Source organism: Canis aureus, chromosome 16, assembly GCF_053574225.1.
Source record: "Canis aureus isolate CA01 chromosome 16, VMU_Caureus_v.1.0, whole genome shotgun sequence".
NCBI classification, from domain to species: Eukaryota; Metazoa; Chordata; class Mammalia; order Carnivora; family Canidae; genus Canis; species Canis aureus.
Genome location: NC_135626.1, coordinates 31,080,974 through 31,103,798, shown reverse-complemented (window position 1 = coordinate 31,103,798; position 22,825 = coordinate 31,080,974). Strand labels below are relative to the sequence as shown.

Here is a 22,825-nt window from a genome sequence, read left to right as displayed (position 1 = left end):
AGGCATTTTTTGGCTTCCTTGGTTTGGCCCACATCACCTGACTTTCTGCCTCTACTTCATGTTTTCTCTCCTCTGTGTGTTTCAAATCTCCCTCTGGTTTTCTCTTTAAGATCACTTGTCATTGGATTTAAAGCCCATTCAAGTAAAATAGGATGATATCATCATATTAGGATCCTTAACTTAATTACATCTGAAAAGACACTTTTTCCAAATAAAGTCACATGCACATGTTCCAGGAATTAGGACAAGGACTACTTTTTGTGGGTGAGGGCACCATTCAACCCACTGCACTGCATTTCCTGAATCTGTGGGTTTATGTCTTTCACCAAATTTGTGGTTTTCAGCCTTATAGTTTTTCAAATATTTCTTAGAAACTACATGTTATACTGTCCCTCTGAGACTTTTGATGACACAAATGTTAGACCTGGTATCATTGTCTTGTAAATCCGTAGAGTTCCTTTCATTACTTTAGCACTCTTTTTCTTTTTAGATGGGATCATTTCTATTGACTTAAAATTCAAGTTTGCTGCCTATTTCCTCTTTCATCCCCATTTTGCTATGGAGCTCATTCTGTAAATTTTTTAAAATTTCAGTTATTGTATTTTTGTATTCTAAAATTACTGTTCTTTGTATCTTATTTTTCTTTGAAGCAACTATTTTTCCATTTTTTCATGAGTGTTCACAGTTTGTTGAAGCACTTGTGTAATAGCTGCTTTAAAATCTGAGATAATTTTAACATCTGAATCTTCTTGATTGCCTTTTCTTTTTTGCCTGTTGAAATTTTCCCAGTTCTTCACCTGCCTCATAATTTTGGATTGTATCTTGAGCATTTTTAATGTCATGGTACACTTGCTTTTATTCAAATCCTGTTGAGGATGGTACCATTTTGACTTTGGAAGGCAAACAGCCTCCTTATGTTCATGCCACATCTTCAATCTGCCGCATTCTGTGCTAGATTTGGTAATATAGAGGTCACTGGTTCCAGCATAGTTATATTTTCAAAGCCTCTGTGGTGCTATTCAGATCTGTCTTGTGTATGCCACCCTGAGATCTGGATGACTATGTGTTCAGTTTTCAACATCTTCTGCATCCCCACTAGGATCAAATCCACAGAGGCACAGGTCAAGAAGTAAGCCCAGTATCTTATAAACAACTTTGATTTTTTCCAAATTTCTCCTGCTTTGTGATTTCTCTGGTGCTTTCCTTTTCTAGGATTTACCTTTTTGAGTCAGACAGCTAGAGATTCAGTTACCCTACTATATGCCATGCATTTCCTTGACTGTGCTTGTGTCTGGGACCAAATGGCAGGACAGAAAGGACAAAACAAAAACAATAAGAGTTTGCCCTGTCCTTAGGAATCACAGTTACCTTGTTGGAGAGGAAGGGTCCCCTCAGATGAACAAACCTCTACAGGTTCCTGTTGCTTCTACTCTCATTGCAGCCACTTTGGGATTGCCTCAGGTTTAGAGGTTGAGAGAAGAGAAACTAAAAAAAAAAAAAAGGGGGGGGGATAAGGTATTTCCACTCTACCTCTGAGCATTAGGACTTCTCTTTCCTGCTTCTTGAGTGAGGAGAACAAAAGGGCTTCTCCTGGAATCGTCCTCACTGCCTACTCTTGGGTTTTAGGCTGCATTGCATTCAGGTTTGGGAATACAAGAGGGAGGGGGGAGAAAAGGTAAGTTCACCAATGATTTGGTGATACTCACATTGCAGTCTTATTTCCCAGTCATCCAGTAACTATTCATTCTTTAGCCCTCAAACATTTGCCTCATGCATCCTATCCAGGTTTTATAATTGCCTTCAGTGGGAGAGATAGGGCAAAGGGTGTGTGTTCTATCTCCTGAAGAACCAGGACCCTTCCTAACCTCTATTCTGGATTGCTTCTCCTCCTTCAGGATATGATGGTGTGGTAGCCACTCTGATGGAAGAACCGAAGGCTTGTTCTCACTGGTTTATTATGTATACTTCAGGATCTCAAGGCTACCAGTGCCGGGGATAGTGCTTTGTCTTTATTCTCTTTGGTATTTGGGCACCAAAAGCTGGTGGGCATGGACACCAGAAGGCTATTGTTATATAAAATTAATTTATCATTGCAGCCTGAAGGTACGCTTTAGGTTTTGTGTGTAGGAAGTCATCTTTTTGCATTTGTATTCTCACTGTAGGGTAATCATGCTGTCTTATCCTACTTTCCTAGGTTTGCCCAAAGGACCAGCCAAAACATCACAAGTCCTCCACATGAAAATGTAAGTAGAGCAGCCCTTCCTGGGCAGCACGCCTAGTCAGTGGATTATCATAGCTGAGAGGAAATTCCTGGTTGTTAAATCTCCTGTTCATTGTTTTGTTATATGTTCTGTAACGTGTGATTCAGTCCTTGTTAGGATCTCTCTTTATCTTCCTTTTAGTCTTTCAAAATAGACAAATTGAATCTTAACTTTTGTTAAAGGATCAAAATTCCTTTAGTGGACTTCAGGAGGCTCTCATTCCCACCCCTCTGAGGTCTCCAGTGACCTCATTATTACCAGATCTAGTTCTGCAGTTTTCAGTCCTCATCTTACCTATCAGCAGCAGGTGATAGAGTCACTCACTTCCTCCTTTTGCGTACATGTGGCTTTCAGACACCACTCACTTTTCTCTTGTCTGAATTCCACTTCTCCATCTCCTTTGGTGGCCTCCACTCCTCTGCTTGCCTTTTAGTATTGCAGACCCCACAGTTTAAGCTTCCAACTTTTTTTTTTTTTTTAAGATTGTATTTATTTATTCATGAGAGACACAGAGAGAGAGAGGCAGAGACATAGGCAGAGGGAGAAGCAGGCTACTCGCATGGAGCCTGACTCGAAACCCAGAACCCGGGATCACGCCCTGAGCCAAAGGCAGACACTCAACCACTGAGCCACCCAGGTGTCCCAAGGCTTCCAACTTCTCTTTCTGCATTCATTCTTCCAGTCTTTTGGTCTCATATCTTAAAATGCTATTCAGATTCTGACAATTTAAAATTGGCATCTCCAGCCCATACCCCTCCCCTAAACTCAGAACTCACAAATCCACCCTCAGCATAATCTCTTTCTGCTTTCTTCCCAGTCCTGGCTCTCCACTTGTTCTTCCTGCCGTCTTCCCCACTTCAGTAAAGGATCCCTCTATTATTTCAGTTAAGTCAAAACCTTGCAAAACAGTGCTTGACCTCTACCTTTTCACCTTTGCCCTTCACAGTATACCTATCATATAGCCACTTCTCACTGCCTCCACTTCTGCATGCCAGTCCAAGCCATCAGATGGTTATTGCAGTGGCCTCCTAAGGGTTACCCTGCTTCCGCCTTCACCTCCATTTCCACCCTCATCCCCATCATATAATCTGTTCCCAAACCACAGCAATCTTGGGGAGAAAAAAAGTAAAGTCCTACATTACTTAACTGTTCAAATCCACCTGATTTTCTTCTTATGTTTTACTCTTTAAAAACCTGAAATGCTGATCTCACCACTGCCATTATCTCTCCAACCTTAACCTCTCTTCCTTGATTCACTCTGCTCCAACCACACACTGGTCGCCTTTGCTTCAGTGATGACCTTGTGTCCCTCAGGTACTCATAGCACCCACTTTGGCCAGGGCTCTGCTCAAATGTTCCCAACAGTCAGGCATTCCCTGACCACTATTATCAGAGCAGTAGCCCACCCCATCTACCTGGCCTTTCTTCTCTTACCCTGTTGCTTTATTTTGTTTCATTTTGAGTACTTGTTATCTGACATCTATTTACATTTGTTGATTGCTCCAAGGGAACAAGGATTCAGCCTGTTTTGTTTACTGTGCCTGGCATCTAGTAGGTCCCCAAACATAGTTGTGAAATGAATGAGGAAGTTTACAAGAAGAGAGATTTCTGATTTTAATCTTTATCAGTCCTGATTTGATACTGTCCTCTTATGCCTTTCTGTAGGGTTAAGATTTTCCTGTTTGAGGCTGAGATTTTTTAGTCCATGTGAAACAACAGAATCTAGACTGAGCCATACATGTCTGCTTTTTTCTTTTCTAAAGCAACATGTTAATTTCCCACCTTATATGGGAAATGAGGTGCAGTGGGCATGGAACCAGAGAGAAAATGGTTATTACCTAAAAAAGTAATAGTTCATAATTTCTAATTCTTGTCCAGTTGGGAGTATATGGTTCTTGAATAGTGTTACTATTCAAGAAGCCTGGGAATCTAAATATTAACAAAAGAAAAGCTTAATGTAGAATTTTTATTTGAACATTATGCTATGCTTTCTTCAGCTTTCAGAATATTCAAATTCAGTATTGCTACAACCAGTTAGTCTGCAGAACATTTCGGCAACACCATCAAGCCAGAGACTGCCTTCCTTACCCAGCAATCATCCAGGTACTTGAGATCTGTTATTTGCATTGAATAAGGAAACTTGTGGGAATATAGGAGTCTGACAGAGATTTACTGCTGATTAAAAATAGGTATACAGAAAGGAAAAATGAGGACTTCATGTGCCGTTTTAAGCTCTGTAAATTCATGGCAGATACCATTATGACCAACATTGAATAATAAAAATGCTTGTGTTGTGCTGAATGTTGTATTTGGAATGGTGAGGTAAATGAACCTTTAGCTGAAGTTTGGAAGTTCTTTTGTTCTATATAGATTTGTTGCATGTGGGAGTAGTATTAGAATATCAACTGTAAAAAAAAAAAAAAAAAAGATTATCCATTGTATTTATTTCTGGTTGTCAAAGTTTCTTAGCATCTTATGTTTGAAGTCTAAATCATAAAGAGAATATTAATTGTGCATGTGTTCTTGAAAAGCACAATGTGTATTCACTGGTTGGTGTGGTATGTTGTTTTTTGTTTTTTGTTTTCTTTTTTGTTTTTTTGGCCTAAAGCAATGACAAAGAATGATCTCCAGCCACCCAATTACTACGAGGTAATGGAGTTTGATCCCTTAGCTCCTGCTGTCACTACAGAGTAAGTCATTTACAAAATGATTAATTTATTTTTCGTCTTGGTTCCCTTTGGTACCAGAGCTAACAGGGCTTGGTTATGCATTTCATTTTGTTTAGGTCTAGGCAGAAATTGATGACCTTATTAAAAATGACTTATGAGGCTTTATGGAGGCCATTGCTCTTAATGGTCTTATCGTGCTCAGCCTTATGACTAAAAAATAAAAATGCTGGGGCTGCACATTAAGAAATAACCGGAACCATCATGTACATTAACGGGTTCCTTGTAGATGCCTTGGGAGAAGAAAGTCAGGTTCTCTCCAGCTTGAGAAGGACACTCTATTCAGACTGCTGATAAAAGTAATACCATATTGAGGAATTATTCTGTTCTTGAACTACTAATCACAAAAAAAATTAGTCGTCACTACGTATGTCAACAACATGCTTAAAAAAGAGTAATAAAGCATTAGTGTAAACGTGTCCTTTTTAACTTGAAATCTTTAGAGCACTATTTTATGATTTCATATTGGTCAGTGTATATAAATATTTATGCAACAATAGGCTCATTAGCTTTTAGCTTTAATATAGTTTGACGATTACCCTCAAAATTGTTAAAAAGGATTAAAACAAGTTTATAAAAACCATTGTTTAGAAACTGGCAGCCTTTAGGCAGTCTCTTGCTTACAGCTGTGTTTTGTTTGACCTATGTGGGGTTTAAACTGTGCATTTAAAAATTAATTGCCAAAAATTAAAAACTGGGGTATTATTTAAAAAAAAATTCTAAACTTCTGGATTCTTTTGATACTGTGGCAATGCCAGGCCTGCATTTTTATATGCTACAATTGTTTAGGACTGAGTAGTAGCTGCCTCATTAAGACAAGGTATGCTCTGCAGCTCACCAAGCCCCAACTGGCCCTCTAGCTCCATTTATTTGATCTGCCTGGCATGTGTTAAGCATTTGAGGTTTTAACCCCTGGTTTTAAATATAGTGACCCATTTTGGAATAATTTATAAATTTTAACAGACTTAGGAGTTCATTAAATTTTTTCTAATGTAAGATGCAGAATTTCTGTAGGTCATCCTGCTTGATAAAGAATCACTGAATGTATTAGTGGGCTAAGGAATTAGAAATCAAATAGCATCCAAAGAGGCAGATTTTATTATATTCCAGTTAAATAGGAAATTGTTGTAAGTAGATAGGACAGTGCAACAGATACTAAATGTGAGAGAGAGAGTAGAGAAGCTAGAGGTAGATCTTTGGAATTCTCTACCATTGTAGAGAATTTTCTTACTTTTCTTACATTGTTTTCCTTCTCTGAAAGTCATCTGAAATACGGGGAACTTCTCCCTAAGGAAAACCACATTTTATAGAAAAAGCTCTGGAATTTTCACATCACTAGTTGTCCATGAACCCTAGGTTAAGAATTTCTGTTCTAGCAGGACAAGTATGGTATTTATGAAGTTGTATACATCTATATACACGATTCATTTGGCAAATACTTGAAAACTGTGTGCCAGGGACAGTGACTGGTGCCTAATTTATAATGTTGAGCAAGAGACATTCTCCCCATCCTCATGGAGGTTAAATCTAGTGTGGAAAAGAAATCGTGGGGCACCTGGGTGGCTCAGTCAGTTAAGTGTCTGACTCTTGATCTCCATTCAGGTCTTAATGTCAGGGTCATTAGTTCAAGCCCCATGTTGAGCTCCAAGCCTACTTTTTAAAAAAGGAAATCAGGCAAATATGTATTTACAGTTTATGTTAATGGTATGAAAGAACATGGTGCCATGAAGCTAATTTAAATGAGGGCTAGAGAAAGCTTAAGGAAGTGACATTAAGGCTGAGACGTGCAATTATTAGTGAGGTGACAAGTCGGAATCCATGCTATAAATAACAATAGGTACAAAGATGCTAAGTAGAGAGAGTTTGGGCACATTCAAGGAAATGGAGAAGTCAAAGCCAAGAGCAAATAGAACAGGGAACCCTTTTAGATGTGAAATTGCAGCTTGGAAACTAGAGGGGAGTGCACAACTATGATGAACCATGGCTGAGAAGACAGGACAACTGACTGCAATCTAGTTAATGAATTAAGAAACAGGAAATCCTTGGTGTAAAAGCTGTTTTGCTAGATTGATGGAGACAGAAGCCAGATTTTAGTGTGTTAAAGGGGAGAGGAAGTAGGGATGATGATTGTAGAAACTTCCACATGAAGGGATGGTGCGAGGTAGCTTGGTAGCTAGAGGTTACTGAGTTTCACTCCAAGTAGACAGGGGATTAAGGACTGCCTTGTTTTAGAAAAAAGAAGATGCCGTGGATCATTTGTGAATGCTGATGGGTAGGATCTAATAGACAGGGAGGCCAGAGGTTCAAAAAGGAAGAGGACTAAGTGGGTAACGTGTGAAAAGCCAGGGATAGATAGGATCACAGAAGCAGATGGGGTACAGATGAAGGCAGATTTGAAGATTTCGTGATAGGGAGATGAAGTTTCCATTTAATAAATTAAAGCATTTAACTTATTTAGAAGTGAGGTTTCTGACCAAGAGTGGTGAGAGGAGGAGGACCAGAGATTTGAGAAGTGAAGGAAGTTGAAATAGCTTTGTGGAAACACATTAAAATTTCTGGACCATCCTGGGGCCTCATTACATTGGGGACCATGGCTTCATAGCGCTATGATTTTCTTCTAGATTTTTTTTTTCCTCTAGCCATATTTTTGCTATACTGTATGAATGATGCATTTGTACATATAGAAGTTTTCTTAGCTACAGGCCTATGTAAAACATATATGAAGACCTGAATGATGCCATAAAAAAATTACTATAAATGAGGTACAAAGATGACAGTTATTAGCCAAAGGAGGCTCAGAAGTTTAGACTGTAATAACCTAGGTCAAATAAGGTACAGTGTTAATATTTTTAAATGTTTTGAAACCTAGAAAAACTGAACAATTTCTGTTTTTTGTAAAGTAGAAAGCAAACTATCCAAATTTGAGCCACATTTTTCATGAAGTCACAGTAGAATGAATTGGTTCTATGAGATACATATTTATAAGAAAGATGCATGGGAATTACAACATTAGGCTCTAAGAAAACTATACTGTAAGCTTCAAGGACAGAGATCTGTTTTTATTCACTGATATAGCCTGAATACCCAAAATGGCACCAGATTCTTTGTTAAGGTATTAGCAGTTAAAAGCTAAATAGTATACTTTAAAACTGATATATATATCTTGCCATGATTTGTTTCAGAGCGGTTTATGAAGAAATTGATGTTCAACACCAGAAAGGAGCTCAAAATCAGTGACTGTTGAGGTAGACTTCAACTTCTATAACTTACATTTCCCATCCTATAGAATTTCAGTGTAATTGTCACTTTCTGTACTTAGGATTTACATTTTATAAAGGCCATTTGAGTCTGAGCCTTTGGGAGAAACTTGTGTACTAAGATTTTACTCAAATTGTAATGAAATGTAATCTCTGTGAGCTTATTAGCTAAAAATAATCTTTGGAATGTATAAGTTGGTTTATAGTACAGAAATATTAATATGAACAAAAATAATGATCATTAGAAAGGTCTTAGCACTGAAATAGACATTTATCTTTTATGTAAAGTTAATACCTCGTAACTGGTAGAGCCCACTCATTGCTCATCCAGATGTACCTGGATTCTTCCTATTTGCTGAGTTAGTCATCCCATTTTACTTACTTTTTTTTTAAGATTTTATTTATTTATTCAAGAGAAAGATGCAGAGGTAGAGGGAGAAGCAGGCTCCTTGAGGGGAGCCTGATGTGGAAGTCGATCCCATTTTATTTACTAATAAATGCATGGCCAGCAGTAATCCATTAATCTTATTCTCCTCACCTCCACCCATGGAAGGTAGTACATTCCCACCTTTCTGCATTAGATTGTGACTCTATTGTTATTATCCATGAATGGGGAAAAAAAAGGAAAGGATACAGGTTGTCTATATTTTTTTTATTTTAGGTGAAAGTGGATGACCAGCTCACTAACTACAAGTGCCAACTTTCTAAAGGTAGACCCTGTGCAGTTTTCAGACCCAGAAGACAAGACCTACCAACACATCAGAACCTTGGTGGAACATTTCTCCTCCGCAGTAATGAAGTTTCACAGAAGAGTACCTGTTCCAGAGGAACATTTTATGCTTCCAGACCACAGCTTAAACTTTATCTCGAAAGAACTTAGCTGTCTCATATTCACTTAAAACTTAAGCAGAAGAAAAATTCATTTACTGAGGCCAACTAGCTTAATGACAGCATCTTATGTTTCACAGGGCTTCTTACCTTTAGAAAAGAAATCCTCACACAGCTGTGATAAGAGTAGTAGATGAAGATTATTTTATTACAAAATAATTACGAAGACTGAGTGCCTTCATTTAACTAAGTTGAATGTAAAAGTCAATTTGTACTTTTTTATAAATATTACTCATTTAGAATTTGCCTTCATGATTGTAGTTTATATTTCAGGTACCTTAAAGAGGTCACTGGACTCTATAAAGTTGCCTTTAAACATGAATCTTTGTAATACTAAATGATCTTTTTTTCTTCCCCCTTTACTGTAATATTCCTATTTGGAACAAACACTACTGGAAAACATTCAGAATAAATTGTGCATTCATTTATGTCAAAAATTACAATGACAAATTACTATTAAAACAGTTTAATACCTTTTTTTTTTTTTTTTTTTTTTACAGGGTTTGTTCATAGAACTTCTGATGTCAGTAAATCTTCACAATCCCACACTTACATTTTAACATTCAGGGACTTGAACTATCATAGGAAATGCTAGAATCCTAAGAAACATATTTCTCCATTTTATTTCATTTTCATGATGCCAAAATTTCAGAATATAAAGTAGCCCTAGTTACTAAAGGAAAAATAGTCAAATCTGCAATCAGAATGTAATCTCTGGGCAAGCTGTTAGGGCTCAGCAATTCCTCTTCTATTTTGAGCTTTTAAAGTAGGGACTACTCACAATAAAAGAAAATAGTAACTTTTAAAAATAATAAAAGTAGGCAGAAGTTTATGACCTAGAGCCTAAAACAGATAACCATGGGCATAATCAAAATATTCACTGCTACAAGTATGAAGGGCTAATAATCTGTAAGAGGAGCAAGTAGAATTAAACTGAACCATCAAGTCTATGCCTACAGATTAAAGAAACAGAGCAGTTTCCTTTAATATTATATAAATTTTATTATCAATATTACTTTTATTATATTCTATGGTTTTGAACAGTCATATATTCTAAATAGGCATGTGGATTCCTTATGATAGAAACCGTTCAATTTTATGTAGGGTAAATTAGCTGATAAAACAGCATTATATAATATTTAAAATAGCTTCACATTACTGTAGAGTATTTCTCCCCTGAGAAGACATCTATAGATTCATGATTTTTCAAAAATCACAAATCTGAATCAGGACTTAGGTGCAGACTTCAATGATAGCCTGGAACCGGCAACTGCTGCCCCTCCTTTGCTTCAAAAAACGTATAAGAAAGAGTGATGAGATCAACATTCACCATTCTTGGATCTTCAGCAAATTCAGGATCAATGTAGAAAAACACTGGCATATCTACTTCCTCTTGTGGATTAAGCCTTTGTTCCTCAAAACAGAAGCACTAGAAGTTATAGAAAAGTATTTGTTTAGTTTCTATAAGAATAGGTGTTAACAATGGTTCATTTCTTGGCTCTAGTAAGCATACAATACTATAAAAAAATATAACTAAATATAATCTAAGTTCTGTGACAGAATGACAGTATCTTTGATTTTTGCTTTAAAACAGACTCAAGGAGTGCCTGAGTGGCTCAGTTGGTTAAGCACCTGCTTTTGGCTTAGGTCATGATTCCAGAGCCCCAAGTGAAACTCGCTGCTTAGTGGGAAGTCTGCTTCTTCCCCTCCTTTTGCCCCTCTCCTTCCCACTCATGCTTGCTCACTCATAAATAAAATCTTTAAAATTTTTTTTTAAAAACCAGAGACTCAACAAATTTGGAGGAGGGGGGAGGTGCAGAGGGAGTGGGAGAGACAATCTCAAGTGGACTCTCTGACCACAGAGCCAGCTCCCAGGCTGGATCCCATGATCCTGAGCCAAAATCAAGAGTCCAGTGCTTAACTGATTGAGCCACCTTGGTGTCCTGCTCTTCTTCTGATCTTAAGAGCAGACACCCTCATCTCAACTTCTGCATAGCTGTTACAAACAATGGGAAAAAAGTCTGTTTAGGAGAAATGAATTTTCAGAAACTAGTTTCTACTAAACACTGTAATAAGTTTAGTACTAAAGTTTGCATATAGAGCTGTACCTGTATTTTATTGAAATACTGTCCAGCTTCAAATGGTACAACATTGTATGTAGAAATTCCAATTACTGGTTTGTCTGTAGGATTCTTAGCTTTATAAAACGCCAGTGCAGTCTCTCCTGGTACTACCTGTTTTAAGGAAATATACATTATCAATACTTTAAATCTTACAGCTCCTAAATTAGTCATATTATTTTCCCTACTAAATAAGTCATTTTTCCTATTACACCACAATACTTTACCTAAACTAATGCTGAGGATCAGCAAAATAAATTGTGAATATTACCCATGAATATCTGCAGACATTTCCATCTGCAATTTTACTTGCAAATGTCAGTGGAACCAGTGCTCTATTCATAATTGTGGATTGTCCTCTTGTATATCTGAAGTATTCAAGCAATAATATGCATTAAATTATTTAAAATGTCCAAGGACAGCCAAGCCTATCATAGCCCAAGCCTCACTTAACACTTATACTTCAATATCATATGATTGACATAAAGATTCTAAGAGGTTACCAACTAGAATAAACTTAGAATAAAACTGAATAGAACTTTTGAAAGAACAGATTTTTAAAACTTGCAAGGCTTTAAAAATATAGATTTCCAAAGGATCCAGTCATTTGTACCAATTTAGTCACTTATATCTTGTATACTACTGTATGATTAGAATATTCAAAATTATTAACCTATAAAACCCTCAATCATTGAAGAGATTCACTTATGTTTACTAACCTGGGTGGACACCAATATTTATAAGGGTGTTCCAACAAGGGTCACAATGAAGCTTTTCTGGCTATTCCCCAGCTCATAATTTCAATTAAATCCTCTAAGATTCCAATTAAGATTTTAGTAAATTTTTAAGGTATACCTTTTCTGAAGTAGAACATGACTATTTAATATGATTATTTCAAAGCTTTTTTTTTTTTTTTTTTTTTTAAGATTTTATTTATTCATAAGAGAGAGGCAGAAACACAGGCAGAGGGAGAAGTAGACTCCATGCAGGGAGCCCTACATGGGACTCGATCCCGGGTCTCCAAGATCAGGCCCTGGGCTGAAGGTGGCACTAAACTGCTGAGCCACGCGGGCTGCCCACTTCAAAGCTTCTCAATTATTATTATTTTTTTTTTTTTGAGAAAGGGATACTTGTGATATAAATCAGTAAACAACTATTCATTATAGCCAATGATTTTCAACTTTTCCCCCTTATCTATACCTGAAAGTCAACTATATACCAACAGAGAGTGAACTCTTAAAATGACTCTAATAAGAACAGATGACATTTTCCATTGTTTCAAACTGACTTTTACTACAATATCATATAACTTAAAGTATATTGCTACATTAGGTATCACAGTCAAAAATAGTCTGTGAGTAATAAAAGACATAGCAATAGAGTCTCAGTATTTTGAGAGTAAGTTTACATGAGTATTTCCTAAATTATGAAACAGTTTAAGAGACGGAATTTTTAAAATGCAAAAAATAATCTTTTAATAACTACTTTATCACTTACATATATTTCTGTTTGCTGAGGTCTAAAATTCCACTGGAGACTTGCATGCACATCTGCATTAAAGGTGACTTTAATAATTCGATCCTTAACAGGCACCATGTTTTCAATCTGGTCTGATGCATGACCTGCTACTGCTGACCCTCCAAGACCAGTAGTCTAGGTATTAAAGATATTAAGAATATTACAGGATAATATGTCAATACTTTCAGGTGATGATTTATTCGATAAAAACAAATCTTAAAAACAGTAATCTAGTAGAAATCAAGTTTTTATACTGACACTGACCATCTCCTATGAATGTGTCAATGGTTTGACCACCTTTGTAGTGTCAAGGGCCTATGTCTGTTAGAATGACTTCTATTTCTTCAGTAATCACTTGGATTACCAAATGAGTCACTTGGGAGAAAGAGACTCCCCAGTGATAATATATAGCTCAGAACTTTAGCTTAACTTTCCATTAAACATATTTCTACTTACTGTGTTTCATATAAACTATTAGTCATTAATAGAGGTAAAAATTACCCACAACTCTATCATTTCAATGAAACTAATTAATTCCATTATCTACGGTCCTGTCTGATCCTTTTCCACATCATAACTTTTATAACATACATTAGTTTGTAGTTTCACTTCTGTATTCTGCTTTTCTCAAGCATCATTAAGTGTTTTTCCATGTTGGTAAATGATTTTGTAATTTTTTTTTCTGTTCTTTAGTTCAGCTTTTATACATTATCAGTTAATGGGAAAAACTGATCCCTTTGGCAACTGAGTCAACTAATCACAAGACATCAGGGTAATCTGTATCTGATATTTCTTGCCTATCTTCACTGGCATTAATTATCTCATTATCAGAGATGTTTAGAAAAAAAATCCTTACTTCCAGGGTCATCATTCTTCTGATGCTTGAGGTTGCCAGAACTCTGGTCTCCGGATAATTAATCTGTTACTATACTAGGAGAAAAATACCAAATTTGAGGCTAGGGGAAGACTCCCAGCAATATGTAGTATCACTATCTTCTATTTATTACGCAAGTCAATTAACTGCACTCAACTGCCATGCAACATTACTGAATTACTTTATAAACCTACAAGCTGCATTAGATGGCAAGCCTTTACTTATCCTTGTTTAGTAAATAAATTCTTCTGCCCGAGAGAGCTATAATGCTTAAGTTTTAAGATGTAACTCCTGAAGAATGTGAGTCACTTGATTAAAGATTCCTGAATGTATTCTGACAGTCTTTGAATTTGCAAATTTGATAGAGAAATTAACAGAAAGGGGCAATGAAAATATGTCCTGGGCTCTAGTCTAGTTCTGCTACTAAGTAGTTCCAAGAACTGAATAAATCTTACTTTGGGGCAGGGGGCTACATTTTCCCATACTCATGTGAGGTCACTGTATTAAATCAATTATGTAATTCCTTATTTTTGGCTCTGAAGTTCTGTGATTCTAAAAGTGAAAGGGATGCTCTTTTGGAAATGTCCCTATGTAATATCCAACTTGACTTAAGATTACAAATCAGAGTTTTTTTTATCCTGCCCTGTATTTGCACACACATGTACAAAATATTGTCATTCACTTCAGTGTGAAGCAGAGTTTCTCTGGCACTAAGGGCATTTTGGATTGGATAATTCTTTAGGTTTTTCTGGGGGTCTTTGGTGGAGAGAGGGGGGAGTGTCTGTCCTGTGCAGCGTTGTATGTTTAGCAGCATCCCTAGTCTGCCCACTAGGGTATCAGTAGCATCCTCCCTGATCACTTCCCAGGTCGTGACAACCAAAAATGTCTTCAGACTTTGCTGAATTCTCCCTGAAGAATAAAAGTGAACCCCTCTTCCTATGGTTTGCAGAGATTTATATTTGATATTTTGGATTCAGTCTGGTTCATTGATTTAACCAACTGCTAGTTTGGGGATTCATGCTAGGTCCAGGCTGCCCTCTGATGCAAACTAATTCACATTCTGCACTCATTCTCCGGAATCAAGCTGCTGCATGCCTCATAAATGCTAATATTAAAAGACTGAAAAAAGTCTTTTTGACTTCTCTTTTGGTTATTACGGAAAACAATGGCCAGTTAATCACCAAAAGGAGAGAAGCCAGCCAGTAAGCCAGGCATTAACAATACCGGCAGGAAAAAAGCAGTTAACCTGTGATTGCCAACTTCACTACACATTGGGATCACCTGAGTAATCTTTAAAAAATTACTAATGCCTGGCTCCCACTCCCAAGACATTCTGATTTAACTGCTTAGGGATGTGACCTGGATGTCGGGATTTTTAAAAGTTCTCCAGATGAGTTCCTCTCATCAAAACGAAGAGTTGGGAGAACCACTTACGAAATACTTAGTGAATGAAATGAATGTAGCTCTCACTTAGGTTTTTTGAACAAACTCCTGGCCCCTTCTCAGAACTCCTAACCAGAGTCTCTGGTGTTAAGGGAGCCCTAACGGGTTTATTAAAGCAGCTCCACTAGCGAACGGTAACGCTTAGAGAAAGCAGCAAAATCTCCACTTTAAGAATGAAGGAGAACCAATGCGACATAATGTCTGCCTTTGTTTATGGTCGTCAAATATTATTGTGCACCGAACCGAAATCCCCTCAGGGACTTATTAAGTCACGGAATGCTGGGCCCCTCCCCCAGAGTTTCTGATTCAGCGGCTCTGTGGAGTTTTTCACCCAACACGGTGCACTCAAGTTCCCAGGTGATGGGACGCTGGTCCTCCGCAGGAACCACACCTGAGGAACAAACGCATTGGGGTTTCTGCTCGAAAGGGGAGCCTTGGGTAGTAAGCACGTCGCGGTCAGGGCTTAACAGTGGAGGGAAGCCCCAAACGCCGGACTCGTGCTTCTGTGTGGGGATTAAACCGATCTGCAAGCATAGCCCCCACGTTTCCAGGGTTACCCCTCGCACCTACACCGTACACGCTTCACAGAACGAAGGTACCGATGCAGTGTACGTTCCAGGAGCAAACACGTGTGTGAAGGGGCAGAGGCCAAGGCGCACGGCTGGAGGGTCTCACCCCGCAGGGAGGTCGGTAGAAGCACGCTCGCCGCAGGGCCTTAGCTTCTACTTGGAGCGTTACCACTAACTCCTGGTAAGCGCCGGCAAGTACTTGCTACAGCCCGTTTCCTCTCAGGTAGCGGCTAACGTCAGGCGTCCCGTCCGACAGGACGCGGAGGCGCGACCGCCGTCCCTCCGGGAGGCAGCGCCGGCCCCTACCTGGCAATACAGCCGATAAAGGGGTACAGCGGCGTAGGACGCTCCCAGCATGCCCACGGCGGCCGCGGCCACGTACGTGAGCACCGTCTTGTTCCGACGCCGCCAGTCCTCCTCCTGCGCGCGAGTGAAAGGGTTCGTGCTCTTCGGCCGCCGCGGCGGGGGCTGCAGCGCCAGCTCCGGGGCCGGGCTCGGGCGCCTCCAGGTCCCGAGGCGCCTCAGCGCCGTCTCAGCACCTCCTGCCCCACTCGTTCGCGGCCTGAGACGGGGCACTACCCTCTCCGCGGCCCTGGCCGCGAAGCCACGGTGGCTCCAGCGCCAGCCACAGAAGGCAACGGGTCTCCACGGGGGACGCCAGAGCCCTCCCATAGCGCCCGGGGCGGGGAGAGAGCTCCCGCAGTCCGGGACGAGACGGCAGATCTCGCGAGGCCTGCGCGGTCTCGCGACATCTGGGGTGAGCTTGCCGCTGCCGTGGCTACAGGGCTCCTCAGGTGGCGGCGCCTGCGGTCGCGCTACGGAGGCCCGGTTGCCGGATTACGGGTAAGTTCGCGTTTTGCTTCATGACTTTCCTCCCGCTTTGCTTCCCTCCGGCGCCTTATACTAGCTTACTCTGAGGGAAACGCCATGCGCTCCGCGGGGGTGCAAACGCCTCATCGTTTGGGCTCGTATCTCTGAACTTCCTAAACTCCACCATCCTTTGTTTCGACCTAGCGGCCCTCAGCCGCCGGCCCGCTGCTTACTGCCCTGGACTTGAGCTCAGGGACCACCTCTTCCAGGAAGCCTGCCTGGTGTTCACCACAGCGCACAACAGCACTCACACACGTGTGCGTTTCCTCAGCCCCTGGGAATCGGCTTCCGCTTCTCTTCGGATGCCCTCTAACCACTTGTCCGGTGAAAACGACCAGTCCTGGAGCAGAGAGACGTTGTCAAACGAGTTTGTCCAGAGGAGAGTGACCAAGACAGGAACATACTTTAAGGCAGGATTGAAAGAAATGGGGGATGTTCATCGTGGAAGAGAACCCTGTCGGGGATGTACTACCTCTTCTTCGCTTGACCCAGAGGACACACTAGGACCTGAGGGGAGAGGCAGCACAGCCTACTTTGCTGTAATGGAAGGAAAAAGCTTTCTAGGAACTATAAAGGAGCTGATGAAAGCCCCCATTCTGAGGTTTGGCAGCTCGGGGGTGATGCCTGCATCCCACTATGGCCTTCTGTCCTTAGGCCAGTTATTCCATCTCTCTCAGTCCTGGTGGCCTTGTTAATAAAACGGAAATCATAAGAGTAAACGAGAATATGCATATCAAGTGATTTTCATTGTGCCCGAGACCTAGGAAAGCTAGTAAACGTGAGGCTGCCTTTCTTGTGTGGGGGTGTTATGGTTTTTTTTTTTTTTTAGATTTATTTTATTCATGAGAGACACAGACAGAAAGAGCAGCAGAGACACAAGCAGGCTCCCCGTGGGGAGCCTGAGGCAGGACTCGATCCCAGGACTCTGCGGTCACCACCTGAGCCAAAGGCAGACGGACGGTCAACCACTGAGCCACCCAGGCGTCCCATCACACTCTCTTTCTAATGACTGGTGCAGGTATAATTATTCCCACTTTATGGATGACACATATAAATAACATTTAATCTAAAAAAATTTTATTTATTGCACTTTTCCACAAGCCAGACCTTGTTCAAACTTACTGAGGCTACCGCACAGAGAAAAGCAAACACAATCCCTTCTATAAGGAAGTGTACTTTTTACTGAGGGATTCTGGAGATAATCAAGTAACAGATATATAAATGAGGGAATTTCAGATAACAGTACAGTGAGACAATAGAAGAGTGTGATTGGGAATAATAATGAGAAGGGTTAGTGAAGTCTTTCTGAAGGTGTGACATTTGAGCCTAGTCCTGAATGATGATAAGGAACCTACCCATACGGTGACAATTCCAAACCATACAGAGTCCCAGAGGCAAGTAAGATCTAGATAGCATTGAAGAATAAAAACAAGGCCACTGTGTTCCTGGCATAGAGAATAGGGAGGAAAGTAGTAGGAAATAAGGTCAAAACAGGTAGGTTAGGGGCCAGATAATACAGACCATTTTAAGCCATATCTAAAGGTTTGGATTTTATTCTGAAAGTAATAGGAAACTACTACAGAGTTTAGGTTGAAGTATACAGGTGATATGGTCTGATCCCACATTTTTTTTTAAAAGATTTTATTCATTTATTCATGAGAGACACAAAGAGAGGCAGAGGGAGAATCAGGCTCCCTGCAGGAAGCCCGATGTAGGACTCGATCCCAGGACCCTGGGATCACACCCTGAGCTAAAGGTAGACGCTCATCCGCTGAGCCACCCAGGCATCCCTGATTCACTTTTTGTTTTAAAGGGTTTTGTTTATTTATTTGACAGAGAGCCAGAGAATACAAGCAGGGAGAGGAAGAAGCAGGCTTCCCGCTAAGCAGGGAGCCCAACGTGGGTCTCCGTCCCAGGACCCTGGGATCATGACCTGAGCCAAAGGCAGACACTCAAGCACTAAGCCACCCAGGCCCTAATTCACATTTTTTTAAAAGCTTTTATTTATTCATTAGAGACACAGAGAGAAGCAGAGATACAGGCAGAAGGAGAAGCAGGCTCCCTTGCATGAAGCCCAACATGGATCTCTGTCCCAAGACCCAGGGATCACAACCTGAGCCAAAGGCAGATGGTCAACAACTGAGCCACCCAGGTGCCTCCTGATTCACATTTTTTAAAAGACCTTGGTTGTGTTGTGTAGAATACATTAAAGGGAAGAGGGCAAAAATGGAAGTAGAGCAGTTAGGAGGCAATTGAGGTGAGTAATGATGGTCACCTTGAGTGAATATGAGTAATTATTAACTTGTTGTCACAGGGCCAGAAAATTGCAAAGCCAAAAATATCTTCTGAATCTTTCCTACTTTGGCACAAAAACTTGAAAATGCTATGATTCTACGAATTTATTTGTATTGTTTTGTGTTTGAAAATCTTTTTCATCTACCTTAGTTCTTATACCAGATTATCAGCTTTTTCAGGATAAGACCTGTCATATATTAAGTTTCTTACAGCATAGACTCAAACCTCATGCAAACATAAATGTCACTGAAACCAACAATACATTCCCTTAGCCATTTTTTTCCTCCAGGCCCCCAATACGTAGCAACAGATAGCCATATAAATACATCAGTAATAGTGTCTTTGTCTTGGGATCTGTTATTTTGTTTTGTAATTTCAAATGAAACTATTCCTTTCCAAGGTGCAATAATCTTTTTTTTTTTTTTTAAGATTTTATTTATTTATTCATGATAGAGAGAAAGGCAGAGACACAGGCAGAGGGAGAAGCAGGCTCCATGCCGGGAGCCCAACATGGGACTTGTTCCCGGGACTCCAGGATCGCGCCCTAGGCCAAAGGCAGGCGCTAAATCGCTGAGCCACCCAGGGATCCTCCCAAGGTGCAATAGTCTTGATAGCGGTAAAATGGTCTTAGCTATAGTTCTCATGAGTCTGGGTGTGCTTGTAATATTGCATACATCATTATGATAACTAATGCTAACCCATGAGTTTGACCATGAATGGAGGAGCACCTCAGGGCAAGGTTATTATCTGTTCTGCAGGTAGAGGTATTGATTACAAACTTAAAATATTAAGGACTGGACTGACATTTCAGACTTAGCACCTTTAATCTGTAATATCATTTTTTAGAAGTAAACCTTGCGAACCCTTTCTAGTTAGCTTTGATCATGTCCAATTTTATATAATAGGTAAAATTTGTTGTTATACAAGCCATTTGGGGAGATGGGGGTGAGCAAAATGGGTGAAGATGGGAAAAATGGGGGAAAACAGAAACCATTGCTAGTCACACATTTTCTTATCTGATTATTGGTTTTCAAGCTTTATGAAGACTTAAAGATTATAAAGATGAATCGTTTTAAAAATTTGGTTTGTAATTCCATTTTTGAGTGTTTTTAATGCATAATATAACTTGAGGAAACTGCTACTTAAATCTTATCATGTTAGTCCCTGAGCTGCATTTCTCAGCTATTTGCCTAATAAAACTACTAGATCCATTTGGCAGTGAAACATCTAGCAATTATTCCAACAGTACTAAAACTGTTTATTTAGCTGCTATTTATTATAATAATCTCCTCATCCCTAAACAAGAAAGAGTAATGCATCTCAATAAATATTAAGAACAAGTGAATTGTAGTTCATTTGAGAATAAGCTGGGCAATCACAGTTTTCAGTGATTGCAGTGATGGCATGAAGTTGTCTCAGTAAGTCTTGATCTCCTAGTTTCTTATTTCCTGGCAACTTCCTTTAAGTCACATATTTGAGGAGCTACTCCATTTAAAAGATCTTCAATAAGTTTATATATTTGACAGACCAGGTGAAATGAAAACAAGTCATTCATCCGTAGAGGGCCTTTTTAAAAAATGTTTATCAGGATCAGGGCCAGCTTCGTGGATAGATGACCCATGCAGTCAATAAGAGCCTGTTTTTTAAAGGGCCCTTTCAGCCCTGGTGGCTCAGCGGTTTAGCGCCGCCTTCAGCCCAGGGCGTGATCCTGGAGACCTGGGATCGAGTCCCATGTTGGTTCCCTGCATGGAGCCCTCCCTCTGCCTGTGTCTCTCTGTCTGTCTGTCTGTCTCTCTCTCTCTGTGTTTCTCATGAATAAATAAATAAAATCTTAAAAAATAAATAAATAAAAATAAAGGGCCTTTTGCCCCAAATAGACGGAATGACATTTCAGCATAATTTGGGCTAAAGCCATGTCAGCCTTCCTGGGATAAGCAGAGTTAAAAGCAGAGGCAAAAAACTGGGAAAAATGCAAAAGCAGAGAACCCAATCTCAGGAAGTAAAAGCGAAGAGATGAGGCAAAAGGAAAATTTAGGTCTCCTGAGAATAGTCAGGATCTATGAAATAACATCAAGCAAAATTCCAAGCTCCTTAACATGCCCCATAAGACCCTAGGTCATCTAGACTCTGTTTGCTTTTTGAACTTCATCTGCTGTTTCTCTCTCTCCCCACATTCACCATGTTCTAGCCGTACTTCTTTGTGTCTGTAAATACCCCCAATTTTTTTTTGCTGCCTCAACACCTTTTCTCTGCCTGGAATACTTTGTCTCCCAGTTTTTTTCCTGGCTGACCTATTGTTTGGATCTTAGCTGGAACACCACTACCCAATCTAAATCAGCCCGCGTCTGTCCAAGTTACATTGGTGTATATGAAATCCAGTTTGTTTGTTTCCTTTTTTATTATTATTTTGCTCTCAACACTAGAATGTAAATGCCATAAGAGCAGGGACCTTGGCTTGTTCCCCACATTATCACAAGCACATAGCTTAGTGTGCATGGTTGTACTGAGTAAATGATTGGGGAATGAGTGCAGGAATGAAAGCAAACAGAAGGCAGTCGGTAGTGTAAGGAAACTTTTGAGAGCAGTGAGCTGTTGCTCTGATGAAGATCTCCTGTTTGAGATTAGAACTCCTTTCAAGCAGTTTTCCAGTGTTTTCCACAGGGTTGGTCTGTGTGTTCCAGGCAGTTGCTATGTGTCCACCCCCAAGGCAAATGAGCAGCATTCCTGAACTGCCTAGATTCTTTTTTTTTTTTTTTTTTTGCTTAGATTCTTAAGAAAAAATTCATTAGCAGTAGGAATATTGCCTTTCGGTACAAAATAAAGAAGATAGATTGCCTTTGACTGATACTTTATATCTTAATCTCTTAAAACTTTCATGTTATTTCTTAAAAGATCAGTTAAGTAGTAAAGTCAAGCCCAGAGAAGGAAGCCATTCCTGATTATATGACCCTAGGATTATTTAAATACTAATACTGTCTCAAAGAATCTGTGCTGTGATAAGGTAGGTATAAGACATGTTGCCACAGTTTCTAAACACTTTGTTTTGTGTCTTCAAGTATAATGCTGAATCTATAGGTCTAACTTTACAACAAGAAATATTTAATTGCTTTCATATTTTAATATAGCAGTTCTAGTTGATCTATAAATAGTAAGCATTTCCAACTTGTCTGTCACAGAATCCAAACAGATTATTTATTAGGTAACCAGCACTATCATTCCCACCTTAATGTAAAATTTTTCCTATGCAAGTCCTTTTTTTCCTCCCTTCCAGTTCCTTCCAAATGACTTGACTACTGGCTACCCTATACCACTCATGGACCAGACTGTGTCTTTGAGGTGCATGGACATTTTATAAGGAAAGTCCTCCCCTCAAAAAACTCTGAGGAGCTTGTAGTTCTGTAAGCCAGGAACAGAATTTTTTTTATTGATAGAACCAAGGAACCTTTAAAAATCACCTGATGAATGATCTTGTCATTCTACATACGGAGAAACTGGGGAGCAGAATCGTTCAGTGACCACTCCAAGTCCTGTGGCTAGTGGACAGCACACATGGAACTCAAACCCAGGTATCTTAACTTCTAGACAAGTGCTCATCCCAGTGCAATGCCCTTGTAAAAATAAAACGTGTGGCAAAGAGAATTCCAAAGTGTTTCTTTTTAAATAGGCTAGAGATGATTAATATGAGAGGAAATTTACATTAAGTACTATTTGTACTGTGAGTTTCTTTGCTATAAGTCTTCTTTTTAAACTCTAGGAGGGAAAAAGTGTCTATTTTTACTGCTTGCCAATTTGCTTACAAAGGATTAGTTATAAGAAATTATTATTTTTTAAAGATTTTATTTTTTCATGAGAGACACAGAACGAGAGAGGCAGAGACATAGGCAGAGGGAGAAGCCCTGATCCGAAGGCAGATGCTGAACTGCTGAGCTACCCAGCCATCCCTATAAGAAATATTTAAAGGGTATAGCCAGTTTTCTCTGGTAAATACCAGGTCTATGTTATTT

The 22,825-nt window shown here is 39.6% G+C and overlaps 3 protein-coding genes across 29 annotated transcripts in view; 2 read left to right on the top strand and 1 right to left on the bottom strand.

Moving 5' to 3' along the window:
* The window catches only part of TOM1L1 (target of myb1 like 1 membrane trafficking protein), a 49,241-nt gene extending 38,828 nt beyond the window's left edge, over positions 1-10,413 (top strand). For 3 of the 4 annotated variants that reach the window (XM_077852665.1, XM_077852667.1, XM_077852668.1), the window contains 5 exons: positions 2,195-2,243; positions 4,259-4,364; positions 4,870-4,951; positions 8,170-8,232; positions 8,906-10,413. In XM_077852665.1, the coding sequence (XP_077708791.1) occupies positions 2,195-2,243; positions 4,259-4,364; positions 4,870-4,951; positions 8,170-8,224 (292 nt within the window). In that variant the 3' untranslated portion in view covers positions 8,225-8,232; positions 8,906-10,413. The remainder of the gene's footprint in view (positions 1-2,194; positions 2,244-4,258; positions 4,365-4,869; positions 4,952-8,169; positions 8,233-8,905) is intronic. The other variant, XM_077852666.1, reaches the window with a different exon arrangement.
* COX11 (cytochrome c oxidase copper chaperone COX11) lies at positions 8,882-16,389 on the bottom strand. 2 transcript variants are annotated; one of them, XM_077852669.1, is made up of 4 exons: positions 15,963-16,377; positions 12,750-12,905; positions 11,241-11,366; positions 8,882-10,561 (listed from the first exon to the last, which is right to left on the bottom strand). In XM_077852669.1, the coding sequence occupies exons 1-4, from the start codon at positions 16,326-16,328 to the stop codon at positions 10,379-10,381; spliced, it is 831 nt and encodes a 276-aa protein (XP_077708795.1). In that variant the 5' UTR covers positions 16,329-16,377; the 3' UTR covers positions 8,882-10,378. The 2 variants fall into 2 exon arrangements, with proteins under 2 accessions (XP_077708795.1, XP_077708796.1); XM_077852670.1 differs by lacking the exon at positions 12,750-12,905 and having other exon boundaries at positions 15,963-16,389.
* STXBP4 (syntaxin binding protein 4) overlaps positions 15,688-22,825 on the top strand; it is a 213,793-nt gene continuing 206,655 nt past the window's right edge. For 21 of the 23 annotated variants that reach the window (XR_013354387.1, XM_077852662.1, XM_077852663.1 and 18 more), the window contains exon 1: positions 16,363-16,499. The gene's annotated coding sequence lies outside the window, so the exon portion shown is untranslated. Of the gene's footprint in view, positions 15,838-16,362; positions 16,500-17,355; positions 17,545-22,825 lie in introns of those variants that run through there. The other 2 variants (XM_077852639.1, XM_077852640.1) reach the window with 2 other exon arrangements.